This window comes from Numenius arquata, chromosome 25, assembly GCF_964106895.1.
Source record: "Numenius arquata chromosome 25, bNumArq3.hap1.1, whole genome shotgun sequence".
Classification (NCBI taxonomy): domain Eukaryota; kingdom Metazoa; phylum Chordata; class Aves; order Charadriiformes; family Scolopacidae; genus Numenius; species Numenius arquata.
Window position 1 is genome coordinate 6,288,577 of NC_133600.1, and position 19,068 is coordinate 6,307,644.

The 19,068-nt window shown below is 45.9% G+C and overlaps 1 protein-coding gene across 1 annotated transcript; it reads left to right on the forward strand.

Annotated features, from left to right (window-relative positions):
• The first annotated feature begins 3,215 nt into the window (after positions 1-3,215).
• On the forward strand, positions 3,216-14,762 carry GNA11 (G protein subunit alpha 11). The gene is made up of 7 exons (XM_074163796.1): positions 3,216-3,390; positions 7,704-7,888; positions 8,669-8,823; positions 9,858-9,986; positions 11,216-11,345; positions 12,111-12,264; positions 13,756-14,762. The coding sequence occupies exons 1-7, from the start codon at positions 3,255-3,257 to the stop codon at positions 13,944-13,946; spliced, it is 1,080 nt and encodes a 359-aa protein (XP_074019897.1). The 5' UTR covers positions 3,216-3,254; the 3' UTR covers positions 13,947-14,762.
• Positions 14,763-19,068: the final 4,306 nt, after the last annotated feature.

A 19,068-nucleotide genomic window follows, 5' to 3' on the forward strand; every position in this document is an offset into this window, starting at 1 on the left:
CATCCTCTGGTTGCAAGCTGCTTTTTTTAGGCAATGAACGTTTTCCTCAATTAAGCTGTTGATCAAGCAGCTGCAGCAAAATGCAGCTGGAACGTCCCTGCTGCCCTCTGCTCTCAAGCATCTGGAACTCAAAAGCACCTACGAAATGGGGCCAGAATGGAGAAAGGTAATGGGATTTTGAAATGTTTGCAATGCTATCTAGCAAGGTGTGCTTTCGTCCTGATGGGCACAGTGACTGAACACCCTTTACAAGGGCTGGGACCATCCTCTCTATAAATGTATGGGGGTCATCTTTGTGCTTAATAACTGCTGCAAATGTGGGACATGGAAGTAGTTGTTATGAAGTGCCTTGACACATTCAGGATCAGCTTTCTGGGAGAAAAAAAAAAGCAGTTCTGTTTGATCAAGATTCATGAGAACAGATGTATGCCAGCAGGAACCAGGCAAGTGGTCCAGAGGATGGATGCAAATTTTGTTACTCCTTTTCTTTTGGCAAGCTGTGGAAGTTCCTTCAGGATCTTCTGGCCTTTAGATTTTGATCCTGCCTGGGGAAGGTAACCAAAACAATAGCCTCTAGGGTATAGCACCTTGTGGTTCAAAGCAGCTCAGCAACCCCAGCTAGGTAACTCTTTAGCATGCTCCTGAGGTATCCATCTCACAGTCGCAGCCTGAGGACATGCAAAGAGGTTAAATGACTTGTCTAAAGTAAGAGCAGGGGTGCAGGGGTTATAGGAACTTAAGTCTTCCTGCTTCCTTAAGTACCATCCACAGATAGAGTTCCAAAGGACAGAAGATCAGGCTGAGCAGCCCACTGTGACTTCAATTCCAGATGTCCTGAGCACCTCTGTAGAATAATTTTTGGCTGCCAAAGCAAAATGACTACACCTCCTTCAGTGGAGATCAGTAATGAAGGAGTAACAGTCCTCTCTTAGCTGTGGGGCAATCCTCTTTTAATTGAGGCCAAGAACTCACAGGAATAGCACACGTATAAGAGAAGCAGGTGGAGCATAGGTGGAAAACAGAATCTGTTTTTTGGGAGTATCTCATGTTTCTGTCTCAGCCAGACTGCCATGAGGTAGGGATTGGTAAACCCTGGCACAAGCCAGGCAGTAACAAGGTATGCAACAGCTTTATCGTGCTTTTTTTTTTTTTTTTTTTTTTTTTTTTGGACCTTCAAAAAGACTGGTTACATACAGGCCTCCAGGCAGAGCAGACTAGGAAAGGTGAGACCAGCCCTGGAGGTGTGGGAACAGAATGGGCAGTGTTGGGGCTGGGTGTCCATAAGGACTCCAAAACACCAGCAGAAGCACCTGCAAAAAAGAGAAACAAAAAAAAAAAAGACTGGGTAAACGGAGGGGTTAGGGAAGTTGAAAGTGAGACAAAGAAACAACAGCAGATGGAGCAAGAGAAACCAAGACAAGCAGGGTGGGAGGAAGGTGAGAAGAGGCTTCTCCTTTGGAAAGTTAAGTGTGCATCTGTTTACCTTGCCACGTGGAATATGTAGAGGTCTTGCTTTGCCAACTCCCCTCCTTCTGGGAGGAGAGATTTGAAATGAGAGGTATGTCCTAAAGTACTTAGAGATCCACGGGGCTGGGATGGAGGGGGCCGTGCTGGGTCAGGATACACAACCATCCCAGTACAGCCTGTAACAGCTGGAGCCCTGGCATCCATCTGAAAGGAAGGTGGAGCTGCAGCATCTGGATTCTGGCAGCATCTGCTGCTGCATGATTTGGCCATGGAAAAAGAATCTTCTCAATTTCCATAACTCTGTCTTTCTGTATGGAGGGCTATGGGAAGGGCACCTGGCTGGCCAGGGCACCCTGGCACCAGGTCCCCTGTCCCTGACAGTGCTCACTGCTCTGTGGGTAACACCTGACCCAAGGAAAAGGGTCCCACGGTGACTGGGACACAGGGATGGGACTCGGCACCCCTGCATTCCAGCTGCTGCTACCCCTCTCCTGGAGGGACTGGGGATGAACAGAGATTGGGAAATGGACTCTGTGGGTAGAGGACTGGGGGTCCAGAGCAGCCATGTGAGGCACGGCAGGATGATGGGTGTGTAGCCACGGGCAAGCAGCGCGTGTGGGGGGGGAGCCCAGGTGTGAGGTCTTCTGCTTAGGGCAGGTTCCTGCTGGGCATGGCAGGGTTGCTCAGAAAGATAAAGGCAGCGACAGGCTGAACATGCGGCTCTGGCTTGTACAGGATGCATCTGGCTGCTGGTGGGGTACCCGTTACAAGGCAGCAGGGATCTAGTGGGAAGCAACGGGGAAACCAGGGTTAGAGACAGCTTTGAGTCCCCTGTCCAGACGGATGCAGAGCGAGGGAGGGCCCGGGTGGTACCCGGGGCGCTGAGCCGATGGGCTCCATCCCTGCCTGCGCCTGCTCTGGGGGGACGCAGTCGGGGGCGGGAGCGGCCAGAGGCTGGCGGTGCCGGCCCGACACTCCCGTCCCTCGCTTTTTCTCCTCCGCATCGAGGGCTGCCGCAGCCGTGGGCGGCGGAGGGAGGCCGGGCCGGCTGGGTCTGCGGGGCCTAAGGCGGAGGTGGGCACTCCCCCGCGCAGGGCCAGGCCCGGCGGCTCCGCCGCGGCGGCGCAGGGCACCCTGGGAGGGCGGCTGGGCCCCGCGGGAAGCGCCGCAACGCCCATAGCCGCGGGCCCGACCTCCGCTGCCGTGCGAGCGGCCACCGCGGCCCTGACGGCCCCGCGGAAGGCCGCGAGGGCCCCGGCCGCCCCCGCCCCACCATGGGCAGCCCGGTCCGCCACCGTCCCACAATGCCCGGCGGCCCCGCCCCGCTCTGGGAACGCGCGTCCGAGTGCTCGTCCCCCCGACCGGCCAACCAAACTTGCGCTCCGGTTGGCTGCGGCGCCCCCCCCCCTCGCCGGCCCAGCCCCGCCCCGCCGCGCGCCGCGCTCTCCCACTGGCGCCGGCGGCTGTCAGTCAGCGCTTGTTTTCGGCGGCAGCGGGTTAGGTTGCGCCGGCTCGTCGCTGGCTCGGCGGGGCTGTGAGGAGGGAGCGGCGGGCGGCGCAGCCGGGCGAGGGCAGCGCGCGGAGGGGGGCGGCGGCGGCGGCGCTAGGCCCGGCCGCAGGAGTCGGGGCTGAGGCCGGGGCCGGGCCGGCGCCGCGGAGGGAGGGAGGGTGGGGAGGGAAGGGGGCGCCGGGCGTGGGGCCGTGCCGGGCCGCCGGCCGTGCGGAGGACGGTGGTCGGTGCCGGGGGGGTGGGGGGTGGGCGGGGGCGTCCCGACCGCGGCGCGACCATGACTCTGGAGTCCATGATGGCCTGTTGCCTGAGCGACGAGGTGAAGGAGTCGAAGCGCATCAACGCCGAGATCGAGAAGCAACTGCGGAGGGACAAGCGCGACGCCCGCCGCGAGCTGAAGCTGCTGCTGCTGGGTGAGGAGCGCCGGGCCGGGCCCGGCCCGGCCCGCGGGGCCCGGCTCGGCCCCGGGCCGCGGGGCTTGACAGGTCCGGGAGGCGGCGCGGCCCCGCCGCGCCTGGGCCGTGCCGGGGGCGGGTGTGGCGGGGAAGCGGCGGGAGCCACAAGCGATCCCCGCCTCGGAGCCTGGCGCTCGGGGCGGCCTTCCCCTCGGCGCGGGGCCGGCCCTCTATTGGCTGCCCTTTGTTTGTTTTTTATGATGCGTTCTCTGTCAAAATGGATTTTGACATAAGCAGGAACTATGAAGCCGAAATTACTGGTTCTAGATGCAGGCACGCACACACGCGCGTGAAAATGGTCTCAAGGAAACGCTCCCCAGAGCGTGCTGGCCTTTATTGGAGCATGAAAATTCACTTACGGAGTCGATGCTTTTCGGTATTGTTGGTGAACTTCTGGGTCTTGAGTGAGCATCCGTGGAAAAACTGGCCTCCAACTCCTAAACCAGTGAGTTCCCCTTGCACAGCCCTGGGAGGGCCTGTGGTCAGAACGGGGTGTAGCAAATCTGATGGGAGACCAGGCAGTAAGAATGCACAAGCTCTGTGTCTGACGAGGAAATGGCTATAGTGTTCAGCGTTACCCTCGGAGGCAGAGATCACCTGTGCGGCGATAAGGATGTCAGTGTTCAGATGGAAACATGGTAGTGTTCTGTGGTTGTGCAGATGGATAACTATTGCGTGTTTAGATAAGGTTTATAGGGGATGGGTAATCAGTTACAAGAGCAGCCAGCTAAGATTTCAGGCATTCACATTCTTCTTCAGCAATGAGTTTAATGTTTGCGTCCAGGTAGCCCCCAAATTAAACTTAAGTTACAGTTTTCATGGGTGCTGTTATTTATCATTGCTTGTGTATGTATCCTGCTTTGTGTCTTAAACACTGTATCATCTCAAGCTGAAATATGAAGCAGGTCTGATGGATTGAGTTTATTCACGTGGGGTCTGTTATGAGTTGGCAAGTCATTAAGGTGCAGGTGAAGAATTAGGATTATTGTTGTAAAAACAAATGTAAAACTTTACACATGTGAAGCGAGGCCATGTCTGCCCAGTCCTTTGGAGGGCTCCAATACTGACATCATTGCATACTGGTAATTGTTAAGGGAAGGCCAGGGCTTTCCTTCTCACCATGAATCCTCAGCAATTAACATATCGCTATTCTTCTGTTGAAAGGTAAAATCGAGGGCTTGATGTTTGTACTCTGTGAAGATGCTGTGTCGGTTTCTGTAAGGCTTCTTGTAGACCAGGGAACGTGTCTCTTGCTCTAAAGCAGTCCCACAGAAGCAGCTGTTTCAAAATAGGATGGTGTTACAGGATAGATCTGGGTTAAGAAGATCCCACTGGATCTAAATATTTCACTTTAGAAATAATTCAAATTGTTCGAGAATCTTTTCTACTTTTAAGACAAAAGCATCAGATTAAAAAAAAATAGTCTATATGAGGTACTTAATTAATATTTGATAAACACCACTCCCATTTTTAGGATGTGTTTGCTAGATGTTTTCACTGCATTGCACATTGCCCACCTTAAGTTGTGGCTTGCAGGGACAACTTCTGTCTTGCTCCTATGACGAGCAGTTCTTAAATTCACAAATATTAATGATTGTATTAGTGAGTGGGCTTTCTCAAATCTTCAAAATTTTGAAAACAGTGCATGTGTGGAGGGAGTAACTTTTCTTGTCACTACATCTAGTGACAGTTAGTTTGTTGAAACCTAAACCAGAAAGTTGGTGTGAAGAATAACAGTGCTAATCAATAATGAACCTGGTAATAAGGAATTTGATTTCAAGGTATTGGACATGAGGTAGTCATTTGTCTTCTTACTGGGTGGGGAGAGGGGAGAATATTTTATATAAAAATTACTTGCGATTAAGTATGGGATAGTGTTGACTGAGTAATGTATTTACAAGTGTCTGTCATGTAATTGAGGGTCATTAGTAACTTATTGTAAATTCTGCTGCTTTCACTTGTTGACAGAAGAAATGGTGAATCTCCTTGTCTCAACATTGTCATATTAAAAAAGGTTATTGTGCTCTTGTAAATGTAGGAGACCATACCCACCAGAGCTTATAATGTTCTGATGTAGTGCTGTTCTGCATTGTTGATGGCCCAGGCAAAAGCAAGTGGTACCTTTCAAAAAACAAACAAACAAACAAAAAAACAAAAAACAAAACCAAAAAACCCCAAACCAACCCAAAAAACCCCAGACACCAAAAACCAGGTGATGGTGCAGTGACAGGAAGAATCTGTGTTTGAACTCTTAAGTTCTGAAGTAAGTGAATGGCTGGTGTTGAGGTTTCTCGTATGTTTTCATTATTGGAATGCTTTGAAGCACTACTTTTTTTTTTTTTTTTTTTCTCAGTTTTGGTCGCTGTGGTAAAAGACAAGGAAGTATTTCTCACCACAGTGAGAGAAACCGCAAAATATTTCAGTTTCCAGTTTTTCCCCTCCCATTTATGGTGCAGCTTTCTGTTTGAGATGGAGATAGTTTGCTGCATGTTAATGGTGTTTATAATGTAAATTTCTAACAAGGTAACTTCTGTCAGTTCTTGGAGATGGGGAGTTTGTTTATTTTAAGCATGCTGCTTCTAGTTATATGCTTGCTGCTTTTATTTGAGCATATTTATTTGTTTGCCTTTTAGCCTGGCACTATAAACATGAGTAATTGAGAATCTACATGTGAGTAGTAATTGTGTATTGTGATGAATGAGATCCTGTCTTAATATATCTCTCCCCTCCTGTGAGGCCAGTACCTGGTGGCTCCTGTGGTGAAAGCCTGGGCTCTGCTAGCATCTTCATTTGTAGCTGTAGATCAGACAGATTTGTCACTTATGCAATACATTTTAGTTTTTGCTCTCAGTAGTCAGGCCAGCTGGGCCACTGTATTAAAAAGAGCTTTCTTTTTATATATACATATATATATTCTGCATATCAGTAGCAAATTTTAGAAGATTGAACAAAAGCAGTGGGCAGCCGTGTCAATGGCATATGTTTGGGCTGTTGCTCGTGGGATGGAGTGTGAAGCAAATGCTGATCACACGCGAGGTGTGACCCGTGTGTCCCCTCTGCAAAAGGTGCACGGGAGCTGCTGGGTGCTCCCCATAATGCCAGCTGAATCGTGAATTTAACAACGCTGTGTAATGGCACAGATACTTTATCTGGTGATGTTTTTCTCTTGTACTTACTGTGTTAGAAAGCTCCCACCATCTTTTTTAATCATCTGTTGGCCTTCGCGTGTTAAATGACACTTTTCTGGGGCCATGGATGCAGGAGTGGGAGGATCTGCCCTGACCGCGCAGGAAGCGCCTTGGGAGGGCTGGGCTGTGCAATGCCCTCCCGTCTGTGCTGGGACCCGGCTTCTCCGGGCGGTGAACCTGGGCAATAAGGAATCTGTAGCCTGGCACTAAGGAACCGGTAGCCCCACCGAGGCGCCTGCTGCCTGTTGGGGATCCAGACAGAGTGCGGAGAGCTGTGAGCAGCATCCTACTCCGTGCTCCCCGCCAGCTGCTAATTTTAACTCTGTAATATCCAAAGGCTGCAAGCAGTATTAGAGGTATCTTGCCACAATGATGATTATAATTTCAGTCCTTAAGAGCAAACATTATGTTTTCACAGTAGTTTGGGACACTGGGCAGATGCAGTGACTGGATTGTTCAAGTCAGATGGATAAGCAAGTAGTTTCTTGCTTAGGAGCTCCATTTTCCTTTAGAGTTGATTTTTCTGTTGTGTTCAGTTCTTTTCTGTGAAAAGACACGTAGCCTATAAGTTAAAGAGCATTTTGCGCCAAGTCCCAGTGAAAGAGAATTCACTCTTTACTGTGCAAATAGGCTTCCCCCAGCCCACTCGCTGCCATCTCGCTTTGCAGTACTTACCGACTGGAGAGTGCATCTGGGCCCTCTCTGGCTGGTGCAGTGGTGGTAGCATCTCGCTGGAGTATCTGGGAATAGGTCAGGTGTGACGGACAAGGGCCTTTTGACGCAGAATGTGTGGGAGTGGCTGTAACGTGAGATTTGGAGTAAGTAACGGAGCTGCTTTTGAAGGCTGCCGTAAAGGACAAGATGTCTTCCTTCTGTGCTGTTAGGTTCATCATGGGGATGAGCAGGACCATCCAGAGCGTCTTTTAGTATTTGGGAAAGTGTCTAAAAAAGTGGCCGGAGGTAGAGTGTACTTGGGTATAGTAACAGGAACTTTGGAGTATGATGTGATTGATGTCAGCTTGCTTTCTTCTGTAGAAAGCCTTGATTGTGATGGCTCCTAACTCTCTCTCTTGCATTCTGTAGGCACCGGGGAGAGTGGAAAAAGCACGTTCATTAAGCAAATGCGTATAATTCATGGCTCAGGCTACTCTGAAGAGGACAAAAAAGGCTTCACCAAGCTGGTGTACCAAAACATCTTCACTGCCATGCAGTCTATGATCAGGGCAATGGAAACCCTGAAGATTCTGTACAAATATGAACAGAACAAGGTAAGTTTCTCACAAGTTTTGCATTTATCTTTAGGCAGTGGGGTTCTAGGATTTGACTCTGAAGTTTCTGTTTGTTTGTGTCCTTCTGCATGGCAATCTCAACCTCCCTGAACTCTTTCCCATAAACGTTTGGTGCTTAAGGAATGCTTTTAATGACATTTTGCTGATAGCTGATTCCATTTGCTTGGTTGTATTAAGGGATAGAGCAACTTTCTCAGGATGGTTTTTGCTCTGATCTGCACAGTGAGTGGTGGGAGCAAGGGAGTGGGTTACGATATAGGGTAGGGTATAGGAGAGGTGTTCCCTTTACTCATTTCAAGGATTCAGTATCGTTAAATGTGTTGGGCTTTTGTTTGCATGAGATGTTATTCACGTCAGAACTTGAAGCTGACAAAATACCTGCTGGACCCGAAAGACAGTTGCCACTATTACTGCAGTCTGATAGTTTTTCTGATAGGTATTGACCAAAGGTACCGGCCTTTCTTGAAGGGTTTTGGTCTCAACCACAGAAGTCTGGCTTACTGATTTTGGGCCCAAGAATGAATTTTTCAGCCAGATCTGGTCTAAATTATTTTAGCTTTTTAGGGGTAGGATGGGAAGGGCAAGGAAATTAGATTTTTTTTTTTTTTTTTTTTTTTTTTTGAAGTCATAATGTAAAGACTTAGTTCGTCTGAGAATTTTTTGCCTGCCTGTGACCGGTACCTCCTGCTCCTCCTTCCCACCCCCACCCCCTCTTTTTTTTTTTTTTTTTTTTTTTGTTTTTTGCTTTTCAATCTCCAGGCCAATGCAGTGCTGATCCGGGAAGTGGATGTAGAAAAGGTCATGACATTTGAGCAGCCATATGTAAGTGCAATTAAAACATTGTGGAATGACCCTGGAATACAAGAGTGTTATGACAGGAGAAGAGAATATCAGCTTTCTGACTCAGCTAAATAGTAAGTATGTAGTTGCTGGCATGCACTGGTAGATGTTTGTGATGGTCTAACAAATAATACCTGTCCAGTTTTTTTTTTTTTTTTATTGAAGCCTAGAGTTTGTTTCACAGGGCAGGAACACTTCCGTATGTTTCACTACGTAGTTTGTTTAAAGTACCTTTTATCTTTTTCGTTGAGGTGGATGAGTCTCGCTAGCGCTTTAGACAATCTGCAGGGTCTCTGCTGGCTACGTGTATTGGGATAAAAATCATAGGCATATGAGAGGGGCACTTTCCCTCTATCAGCCAGAAGTATCCTTAGGAAAAGTTAAGATGAAAGAACAGTGGGAGCAGGTAACTGGTAACTTGTTTGAATCTGGCTCCAGAAAGGTAAAGAGCTTTTCCGGAGATGGGGGAAGCTATGTTTATTTGGGGATAGATTTAGATCTGGAAATTCTTTACCATTCGCTACTTTTCATGAGGGTATGAGGTGTTCTGTTGGGTGATAAAAGACAGTTGTTCATGCATCTGCTTCTGTATATACCCGAGGCTAGAATCTGCCTCATGCTGTCTGCGTTGGTCCTGGCTTTTAGGCAGCAGAAGTGTTGCTCTTTCTCTTCAAGTTTGTCCCTTGGCCTACAGGTGTTTATGGATGTGTAACTTAATTGATTTATTATTAACAAAATCTGAATCTGACATAGGTTCATTTATAAATAGAAAACCTCAGATGAGACTTGGTTCTGAAACATAAGCATCTGCTATACTTAAACTTTCTCTGTAGTAAAGATTGTGTTCTGCACTCCTATACAGAGTTGGTAAAGTTGTCCTTAACATATCTGTTTATCCTCCGAAGGGGATGGCTGGTGAATTACTGTTCCCCAAAAAAGTATTCTGTTATTTTTTCACATCATATTTTAAATGGTTCAGGTGACTTCTGACTTTCTTGTTATGCTAGGGAAAGACTAAATGTAGCAGTGTTTAAATATGTATATTTATGTGCTGCAACCTAAAGTAGTGTTTTGTTGTTTTTTTTTTTTTCCATTGTGCTTCTTGTAGCTATCTTAGCGACGTGGATCGTATCGCTACCCCAGGATATCTACCAACTCAGCAAGATGTGCTACGGGTTAGAGTTCCTACAACCGGTATCATAGAGTACCCCTTTGACCTAGAGAATATTATCTTCAGGTACTGAAGGTGTATTCATGTTACAGCTAAACTGAGAAAGGAGTTATGTGGTTTCAGGAAGGATGAGTTCTCGATTGCTCTAGAGTGTCCAGGTGCTTAGTTGAGAGGCTTGAGTGGATGTATGTGCTGTGGTATTATGAAGTGTCTGTTGACGGGTGCTCCTGTAATGGGGATGGTGTAACATTTTATTCTGATAAGGGAAAACTCCAAGTTGAAGCACTGACTGTCACAAAACAGAACATGCTTTTGAATCAGTGACACTTAAAGCCCAGCTAACCATCTTGCAGGAACCGGTGTCCTTCCTGGGAAGGGTTGCCACTTTTTGTGCAGAAATACGTCCTTGTGTGTGATACCTACTGTCTGCCTTCAGGGATGGTACCTTGTGCTCTCAGGATAACACCAAAACTCGCTGCCTGTGCTGCTGCAGCAATAGGTGGTATTTGGAGGCTTAAGCCAGCAATTGAGCATGGCATAAAGGGCACAATGACATGCCCTGTCTATTGCAAAGCTATTTTCTCCCTAGCTCTCTGGTAGTTACATGCTCCCTGCCCTTCTCTACCACAGTGTTGGTGTTAACAGGACAGGAATAAAGAAGCCTGCATCCTCTCTTAAACCATTCAGTTGCAGATACACAGAAAGTTACTCTCCCTATTCTGGTTTGCTCACCTTTGAAATAAGTATAGGGTTTTAGCAAAGATGGACTGGGTGTGTTGCACTTCAGGTGAGTGACAAAATAATTTTAGTGTATTATACAGGTAGGACTTAAAACTGTGAAGTTGAAGTGCATAACTGTTAAACAGCATGTTCTAAGAAGAGTTTAATAAGTAAGAAAGCTCTCTGTGCAAGACAAGTTTTGAGGCAAGCAGATGCTTTAATAAAAAATAAAAATAATTTGCTCGTTTGACAGAGCAGAGTTTTGAAGGACTTGTCTTTCCTGACTCAGGACTGCTACTTAGCAAGCCAGAGCAGAATGCAACTAGAAATGGTAATGCTGATGTTGGGATTTTAATTTGGTATCACTCGCCTATGGCCATCTCTTCAGTTTGATATATTTCTGGAGCAGAATATTTGGTAAACTTGATGGTTTTGTTAGCGAGCACTTATTATTACATACCAGGTTAAGCTGAATGGTAAATAGCCACATTCATTCTCATCATATGCTGGTTCTTTACATTCAGCTAGAGAGCTGCAGCTACTTCTGTGATATTCTATGTATTTCTCTTCCTTAGAATGGTGGATGTTGGAGGTCAAAGATCAGAACGAAGGAAGTGGATCCATTGCTTTGAAAATGTGACTTCCATCATGTTTTTAGTAGCACTTAGTGAATATGACCAAGTTCTGGTGGAATCTGATAACGAGGTAAGCCAAAGAATGGAATTCTGCAGGAGGGTGGAAGAAAGGAGGAGTGTCTGTCTAACTTCTTGGAGGTTGGTACCAAAGTGCTTGGTGCCAAGTTGGATTAGCAAGTATTGTTGGTTTTGGCCTTCAGTTCTTCCTGTTGCAAAGGGAATGTGAGCCTCAATGGGTCATGATGTTCCTGAGAATGGAAAATGTGCAGTGCATTCAGATCATCTGTACTTCTCAAGTAATACTGGAATACTCCGAAATTGCTGAGTTCTGTGTGCCTTGGAAGGTACTGTGCAATGTGATGGCATACTCTTAGAAATTGCCCATTCCTCTTTTCCACACTGAATTACTTAGTGCTGTGACTGCTGTCGTGTTACATAGTGACTGGTCTCTTTGAAGGTGCGATACTGAATTTTTGCACTTGCTAATAGATTAAAAAAATGCCATTAGGTAGCAGCAGTTATTCCTTTTCTACTAGACAAAACATGTTCACAAAGTATCGTGGCCAGTCCTCTCATGTGACTGTCAAAGCCTAAAATGACTTTTAAACCTTTTGATATTAATGGCTTGCTAATTGAATGAAGCTTGAGTCCATCAGATTTTGCGTTTCCTTTCCATTTACTGGTGCAGCTTGAGCCAGAACGTAACTGGGGCTGAAGTATTCCGCGTACAGTATCGGAGATGCTGGATTGATACAGAGCTGAGTACATGTGCAGGTAGCAGAAAGACATCTTAGTGCTCATTTGTGAAAACAAGGCTTTCTTTTTCTTATTTCAGAATCGGATGGAAGAGAGCAAAGCTCTCTTTCGAACCATTATCACTTATCCGTGGTTCCAAAACTCTTCTGTTATCCTGTTTCTTAACAAGAAAGATCTGTTGGAAGACAAGATCCTATATTCCCACCTTGTTGACTATTTCCCAGAGTTTGATGGTGAGTGGTTTTTGAGAAGGAGCACTGTACATCTAGAAGAAGGGGTGGAGGTGGTTTAGTTAGAAATTTTTTTTTTTTTTAGTTTTTAAAGAAAACTCAGATCTAGAGATGGGGAAAACATCTTAATTTGAGAAGGAATGCCTACAACAACGAGAAAATGTCTTAATCATATGTAGATAACTGGAATCTGATTGAATGATCAAATAATGAATCTCTCCTAGATAAAGAATTACCCCCCAACATGTTCTTCAAAGTATTAAATAATGGAAGTTTAACTTTCCTACCTGTATGTTTGTGCATATAACCCGTTTCATAAATATGTGACAATTCACTGGGAGACTGGGCACTTTAACCCTCTAGTCAGGAGGTGACTTGAGTCCTTGTTTTGAGAAACAGACTGGTCAGATACCCGTTGTTCAAGTGATGGTGCTGAAAAATCTCAGGTAGCATCGAATTCTTACTAGTGTGCCATTTTTAGTTGTGGAAAAGTAATACCTATGTGAAACAGAGAAATTCCCATCTGAAACAAAATTCCATCGCCAAAATAGCATTTCAAGTTCTTCAGTTGACTGCATTTAAAGTTGGCCTTATTAGTTGTCCTCCTGCTTCTGGAGTTTCATGCCCCCTGCTGTCTGAAAGCACAAGCACTCTGAAATTGTCAGTGGTGGAAAACGTGACGTTTTTACAGCAGGCTGGGAATGGCTGGTGAGTTTGTTGGTCAAATAGCGTGTAATTCTAATATAACTTAACAGCTGGAGACAAGATCACAGCATCAGGAAGTGTCATATACTTCCAGTTTTTTCCTATAAGTATTTCCTGTAGCTCTTCCAGGGATGCTGCATGGCTTGTGAGTGGGAGGTAGCCTGTCAGGCCACCTCTCAAGAGATGGTCCTTGCCATGGAGAATGCAACAGCACCAGTACTGTGAGAGAAATACCAGCAGGTGACTTTTTTTTTCTGAGGAGCTGGCAGCAATATGAAGTAAATACTGGTGAAAATGCCAGTTTTTAGCTCCTGTGAATCAACCAGCCAGTTAGGACAGACTGCAGTGTTGGTTAAAGATGACCCTTGTTTGCAAAACATACGCTTGTGTCCTTCAGTGCATAAGATCCATCTATATGTTAGGAAGAAATATATATCCCATCTTGAGGGAAGAGCATTGTGTTACATACATCCAGCATCTGTCACTGTGATCTAGTGAACACAGTGCATACAGGGTTGTACCAAATGCTGTATGTCAAAGCACGGTCTGAAATGATGCCTTCGTTTCCGTCAAAACTCAGCCTTGGAAAAAATGCCTCTTTTAGGTTATGGTTAGATAACTGAAAAGCATAAGACACTTCAGCTCCTGGGACTTTAATGCAATAAATTATCTTAATTTCTACTTTATGGCCCTCTAACCCATAAGAAAAAGTGCACTAGCAATTATTCTGATGGATCAAACTGGGGGATGCACTTAGCATAAATCAATTAACTGGTTTCTTTGCTGCAGGCCCACAGAGGGATGCACAGGCAGCCCGTGAGTTCATTCTCAAGATGTTTGTGGATTTAAATCCAGACAGCGATAAAATCATCTATTCTCACTTCACATGTGCCACAGACACAGAAAACATCCGTTTCGTCTTTGCTGCTGTCAAGGACACCATCCTACAGCTCAACCTGAAGGAGTACAACCTGGTTTGACCTGCTCTGCTCTTGGCCCCTTGAGAGGCTTCATTGTGAAGAAAAGACAAAAAAAGAAATTTTAAATATGACAGGAAAAAAAGTTTTAATTTTTGATGATGTAATGATTGCAAATTGTCTGATCTGTGGAGTGGCAAGTGCTCAGTGTTATCCTGGAGTCTCATGTCTCTGTCCACAGAGTAGTTGATTTCATATTTTTAACAAATTGCTTTTATTTCACAGTTAACGGGGATATGCCTCATTTCTTCAGCACCTTGCTTACTTCTTAATTTTTGCCAAACAGCTAAGGCAGTCTCATCTTGAGCTTTCCTTTGTTGCTTAGCCACTTTTTTTTCCCCCTTTTCATTCCCATGGTATATAAATAGACAAAAATAACTTTCCAGCCGAGATTGTGAATTCACTGGACTGTGGGAGTGCAGAATGCTACTGGTCCCTTTGCCTTGTGCTATAGGGTGCCTCTGGTGTAATTTGCTAATCCTGCTTGCTTTTCCCCCCCTGCCTCCTTCTTTCCCTTCCCCAGGACACGCTCCATGGTTCACTGTGATGAAACGTTGGGGAGGAGCAATTGCTCTCCAACTATTGTGCAAAAAAAGGAAAAGGCAAAACAAAAAAAAAAAGCCATCACTTTTCCATTCTTTATATGTTCTAGTTCTGAGTTATTTTTTTCTTATCAATTATAAAAGGTATGGAGACTGTGATTATTATTTTTTTTTAAATTATTGATGTTCTATACATAGTTTGCTATGTGTTGCTGTATTTTGTTCATGGACTACAAATGATGGAAGCTCTTGGAGCAATAGCTGCTGAGCCTGGGGAAGTGCCTGACTGTAATTGTTCTATTTTATTTTATTTTATTATTTTTTTCTCACACATACACACATCCCCCCCACACCACAAGCGCATGCACGCGCACAAGGCTCAATTTGCAGAGAGAGACTGTGTTTTGTTGAGTAGAGTATATGGCATCAAGTGAGCAACTTCTCTATGCAGCAGATATCAAAGCACACTGAGTAATTATGGCATTTAAACATCAAACTTTGGCTGGGTTGAAAATTTTAGTCTTGTGCCACCCTCTAGTTCTTTTCTTGCTGCTAGTAGCAAACAAGCCTTGTTTATTGCATTTTGTGCCAGTGTGTTGAATGACTTTGTAAGAATTCTTCGGTCCTGTCCAGCTTGCAGCTTTTCAGAAAGGACCAGAGTTGATGGGTGACGGACTTTGGGACGTAGGGAGGGTTCTTACTTGAAGAGAAGGAGGATGGCTCCTGGAGGGAGCACAGTTCTCTCTCCCCTCTTTATGCATTCCCCTGAGGCACATGCTGCTGTTCCTCTTCAGAGGAGCGTGGGTCCTCTCTGGAAGACTTGCACACATGCCTGCTCCAGGGCGCGCGCGGTGGCCCCGGCATAGGAGCGGTGGCTGGAGCAGGGGCTGCTGCGGAGCCCAGAAAGCCCTGCTGGGGCTGCACTGCGGTTTGGCAGGAGGGTGCAGGCAGAGACAGCAGGGTTTGCTGGTGCAGGTGGAAGGTAGAGTGGAAGTAGTTCTGCATTCTAGATTCCAAATGAAACTCCACTAAGCAGAAGGATGTGAAGTCTTTGCACATTAGAGAGCTTTTTCCAGAGCCGAGGCAAGTGAGCAAATGTGCTGAAGACCTGCTGCTGGCCTGGAAGATCACTGCAGTGCAAGGCAAGGAGCAAGTAGGAAACAGGGAAATCTGACCCACCTCTGGACGTGTGTCGTTTGGTCATCACTAATGCTTCTGTTTGAATTCCGACAAGTAGCATTGGGTCCAAATTCTCTGGGTCAACCAGATTGCCCCCGTGAAGGCTAGCAGGCTGCCGGGAGATAAAGACTTAATGAGCTGCACTGTTGAAGGGGGCTGTTGATATTTTGTCTCTTTTGTAGACAGAGCACTACATCAGTGTTTGCACAACATGTAAGAGTAAATCTTAACTGTCTGAGATGCTTAAGATGCTTTGATATAGAACACTAAACTATGGAGGGACGTAATTTTGAGCAATTCTGTTCACAGGTCCCTCTTGTTTTCCAGAATAGCTGAGGGAAGGCTCTGTATGTCTCAGAGCGCTGCAGAAGAGAGCGAGCTCTGCGAAGAGTGGTTAGAGAGCTCAAGTTGGAACAGTAGTCATGGGACCAACAGTTGAAGAGCCAGTCTGGCTGAGTGGTGATGCTGAGAGAAACACAGCATCTCTTTAGACTAGCCATGCTCTGGACTGCATTTAACACTTGGGAGGAATGAGAGGGATTCCCATGTGTCAGACAGCTTTGCGTCAATTTTACTGCTTTTTTTGTCTTTATGCCAAAATGATCCATTTTGTAGAAACTGTCCTATAAAGACGAATTTATAATCATCTTTGTGTATTCTGAGTGCTGTTCATCTGAAGCAGATGGCAGCACCGGCCTCTTCTGCTTCTGTGATCCTCTTGTAAATGGTTCACACTACAGCTATTGCCAGCAGCGAACCTGGCGCTGAGATATACAGGTTCTTGGAAATAAATTCCCAGAAGGTTTTTTTTTCCAAGGTGAATGATGGTGGTACTGCCACTTGAATCAGAAACTTTTTTTTTTGTTTTGTATCCTCCCCTTGTTTAAGAGCTGCTGCCCTGGCACAGGAGGAGGGATCCTGGCTTCTGCCCCTTGCAGAGCGGATCTGTGTCACGGGGAGCTGTGGGAGCCATGTGCACTGGGATGTGCTGTACCTCACTGAGCGGTGCGGCTGTTGGCCTGGCAACTGACTTGGTGTGACGATTATTGCAAAGGGAAGGGGAGAACATGATGGGATGGCTGTCTCATGAGTTCCTGAAACCTCATTCTGAATTAGGGGAGGAATGGGTCTGGAGTTGTCTGTGGACTACGTGATGTGTGAGAAGATACCAGTGTTAGCACGTGCTTTTCTTAGCGAGCAGTAGCTTGCGTGCCTCCAGCTTGGCCAGTGAAGCGTTCCTGCAGAACTGGTTCATGTCTCTGTTGGCTGGCCCTTTGGCAAATGCCTGCCCTAGCAAAAGTGCCAAACCTTAAACCAAATTTGCCTATATCATCTTTTCTGAAAATGAGGCCAGTCAGAATTTTCTGCAAGTTGAGACAACAGATTGACCTTCAGAAAAGAGGTGGAATTGGGTTCTTGTAGAGAATCTAGAATCCTGAGTCTGAGGAAGTGGTCTCTTGGCTAACCTCTGCTCCTTGTGCACTTTTTATCTTTGTTCTGCTGAAGAAACCAACATACTTTGAACCAATTTGAAACTTGAAGTCAGTGAGGAGAGGACCATCCCATTTCTTTGCACCATTCTGTGTGGATTGGCTGCCTGGTGAGCAACAACCCCTTCCTGCTTCAGCGTGTCAGATAGCTCCTGCCCTTTCTGCCTGTCTCCCTTCTCCCAGAGTTGGATTCTTTGGTCTCTTGTTGTTGCTTCCTAGCAGTGTTGGCCTTGCGTTCAACTATGGTTTTTCTTCACGTGTTTTATTGGGTTAAAAAAAAAAAAAAAGTACTTCCGGAGTGTGCTGACCATTGTATTGTACTGTACAGAGCCCAGGTTGTTAGAGTCCAGCGGAGATAAAGTGTGTTATGCAGCACCCAGTTTTACAAGAGTATGGTTTGTGCCAATGCCCCTTCTTTAGTAGTGCCAGAGACTCTTTACAAGTGCCAATGTGGTGGAAATTATTTGGTTATACTTGTATATTATAGGATCCTGATTTAAGACAATTTAAACATTATCCTATTTAAAAGATACTATATAAAATGCTGTTTTTAAACCTTGTCATTTGCAATGCATGTATTGTTGTGTGTGTTGGGGTGGGGGGAGGGAAGAGGGTAGGGTAAAGGAGTTTCTGAATAAGATGCCCAGTGTCAGGATCTATTCAGGCTCCAAACTGTCTCATTCCAGTCTGGGAGTGTGATTGTTTCTTGGAATGATCCCACTCTGACTGCTGGGCAAAAACCCTTATTACGGAAATATCTGATGGAAATTGATTTTCATATCTTTCTCCTGAAATAAATTCTCTGTTTGAAATTGGAATAAATTTTGTTCCTAAAAGCCGTGGTGGTCACACATGCGTTTCTTCACTGCTGTCTCTCCTCTCCCCCTCCTTCTGGTGGCTGAACAACTGTGCCCTGTGGGACCTGCATCTCACTGAAGCACACTCTGCCCCATCCCTGCTCAGAAGATCAGGACTCTAAGGCATAGAAACAAGGTGTGTTTGGTAAATAAAAGGTGTAATATGCAATAACTATATAACTATATATAACATACTGTACAAATAATTGTGAACTGAAGTGTGAGCAGTGCCTGACCAGGTTTTAAGATGTAGGGATGCAATGGTGGCACCTTGACTTAAATTTCTACAGCATTTTGGAGTAGAATTGCTAAGTGAAGCTGTCAGAATTCGCTGCTGTCTCTTGTCGTGTCAGCCCATTTCAGGCACATCTTGCGGGGTATATGTTGCCAATAGGAGACAAGTTGGTGGGACCAGACCTGCTTCCAGTCTTCTTTGTTAGCAGCATGGGCTGAAATACGAAACACTGCTTAAATTTATCCCTTTAGGAGTCCAGGGATGGGTGGTTGTGAAAGCTTTCACAAAGGGATTTCCTGGGATGGAGGTCCTAGAATTTAATTCTCCTTCCCTGGGGTAGTAGGAAGGTAGTAGGAACTACCTTCCTTGGTAGTTCCCCAGGAGTTTCAGATGAAATTGGCTGGGAGTGGGTAGAGCTGTCTAACTTCCTCAGTGTAAGGTTTCCTGTGTTTTCAGGAAGCTGCAGCCAAGGATGTTCTGCTCCCTTTTAATGTGCAGGTGAAGTGGCAGGTTCTGGGCAGCCCAAGATGCTGTTTCATCTTGGGCCAGGAAGATCCCTTCAGTCTGGCTGCCCATGATACTGGCAGGTATTTGTCGTTCCTGTTTTCTAATTAAGGGTGAATCTATGTCTCTTTTCTCGGTAGCTCTGTGTTCTCACCAGCTGGAAGGCATTAAATTAGTAGCTGAAAGAAGCGTGTTAGGTTTGTTTCCTTCAGCTCCGTGTGGGTCGTGTGTTGTGCCATTCTTTGCAGAGAGAGTATAAATATGCTCCATTTAAATAAAGCATAGCAATAGATTCAAGCTCTTTGAGGAAGAAGGTAA

Excerpts from the sequence above, each read along its gene's own strand:
- GNA11 (XM_074163796.1), top strand. The coding sequence starts at position 3,255 with ATGACTCTGGAGTCCATGATGGCCTGTTGCCTGAGCGACGAGGTGAAG. Across the intron at positions 7,889-8,668 it reads ACAAATATGAACAGAACAAG|GCCAATGCAGTGCTGATCCG; the intron begins GTAAGTTTCTCA and ends TTCAATCTCCAG. Across the intron at positions 8,824-9,857 it reads CTTTCTGACTCAGCTAAATA|CTATCTTAGCGACGTGGATC; the intron begins GTAAGTATGTAG and ends TGCTTCTTGTAG.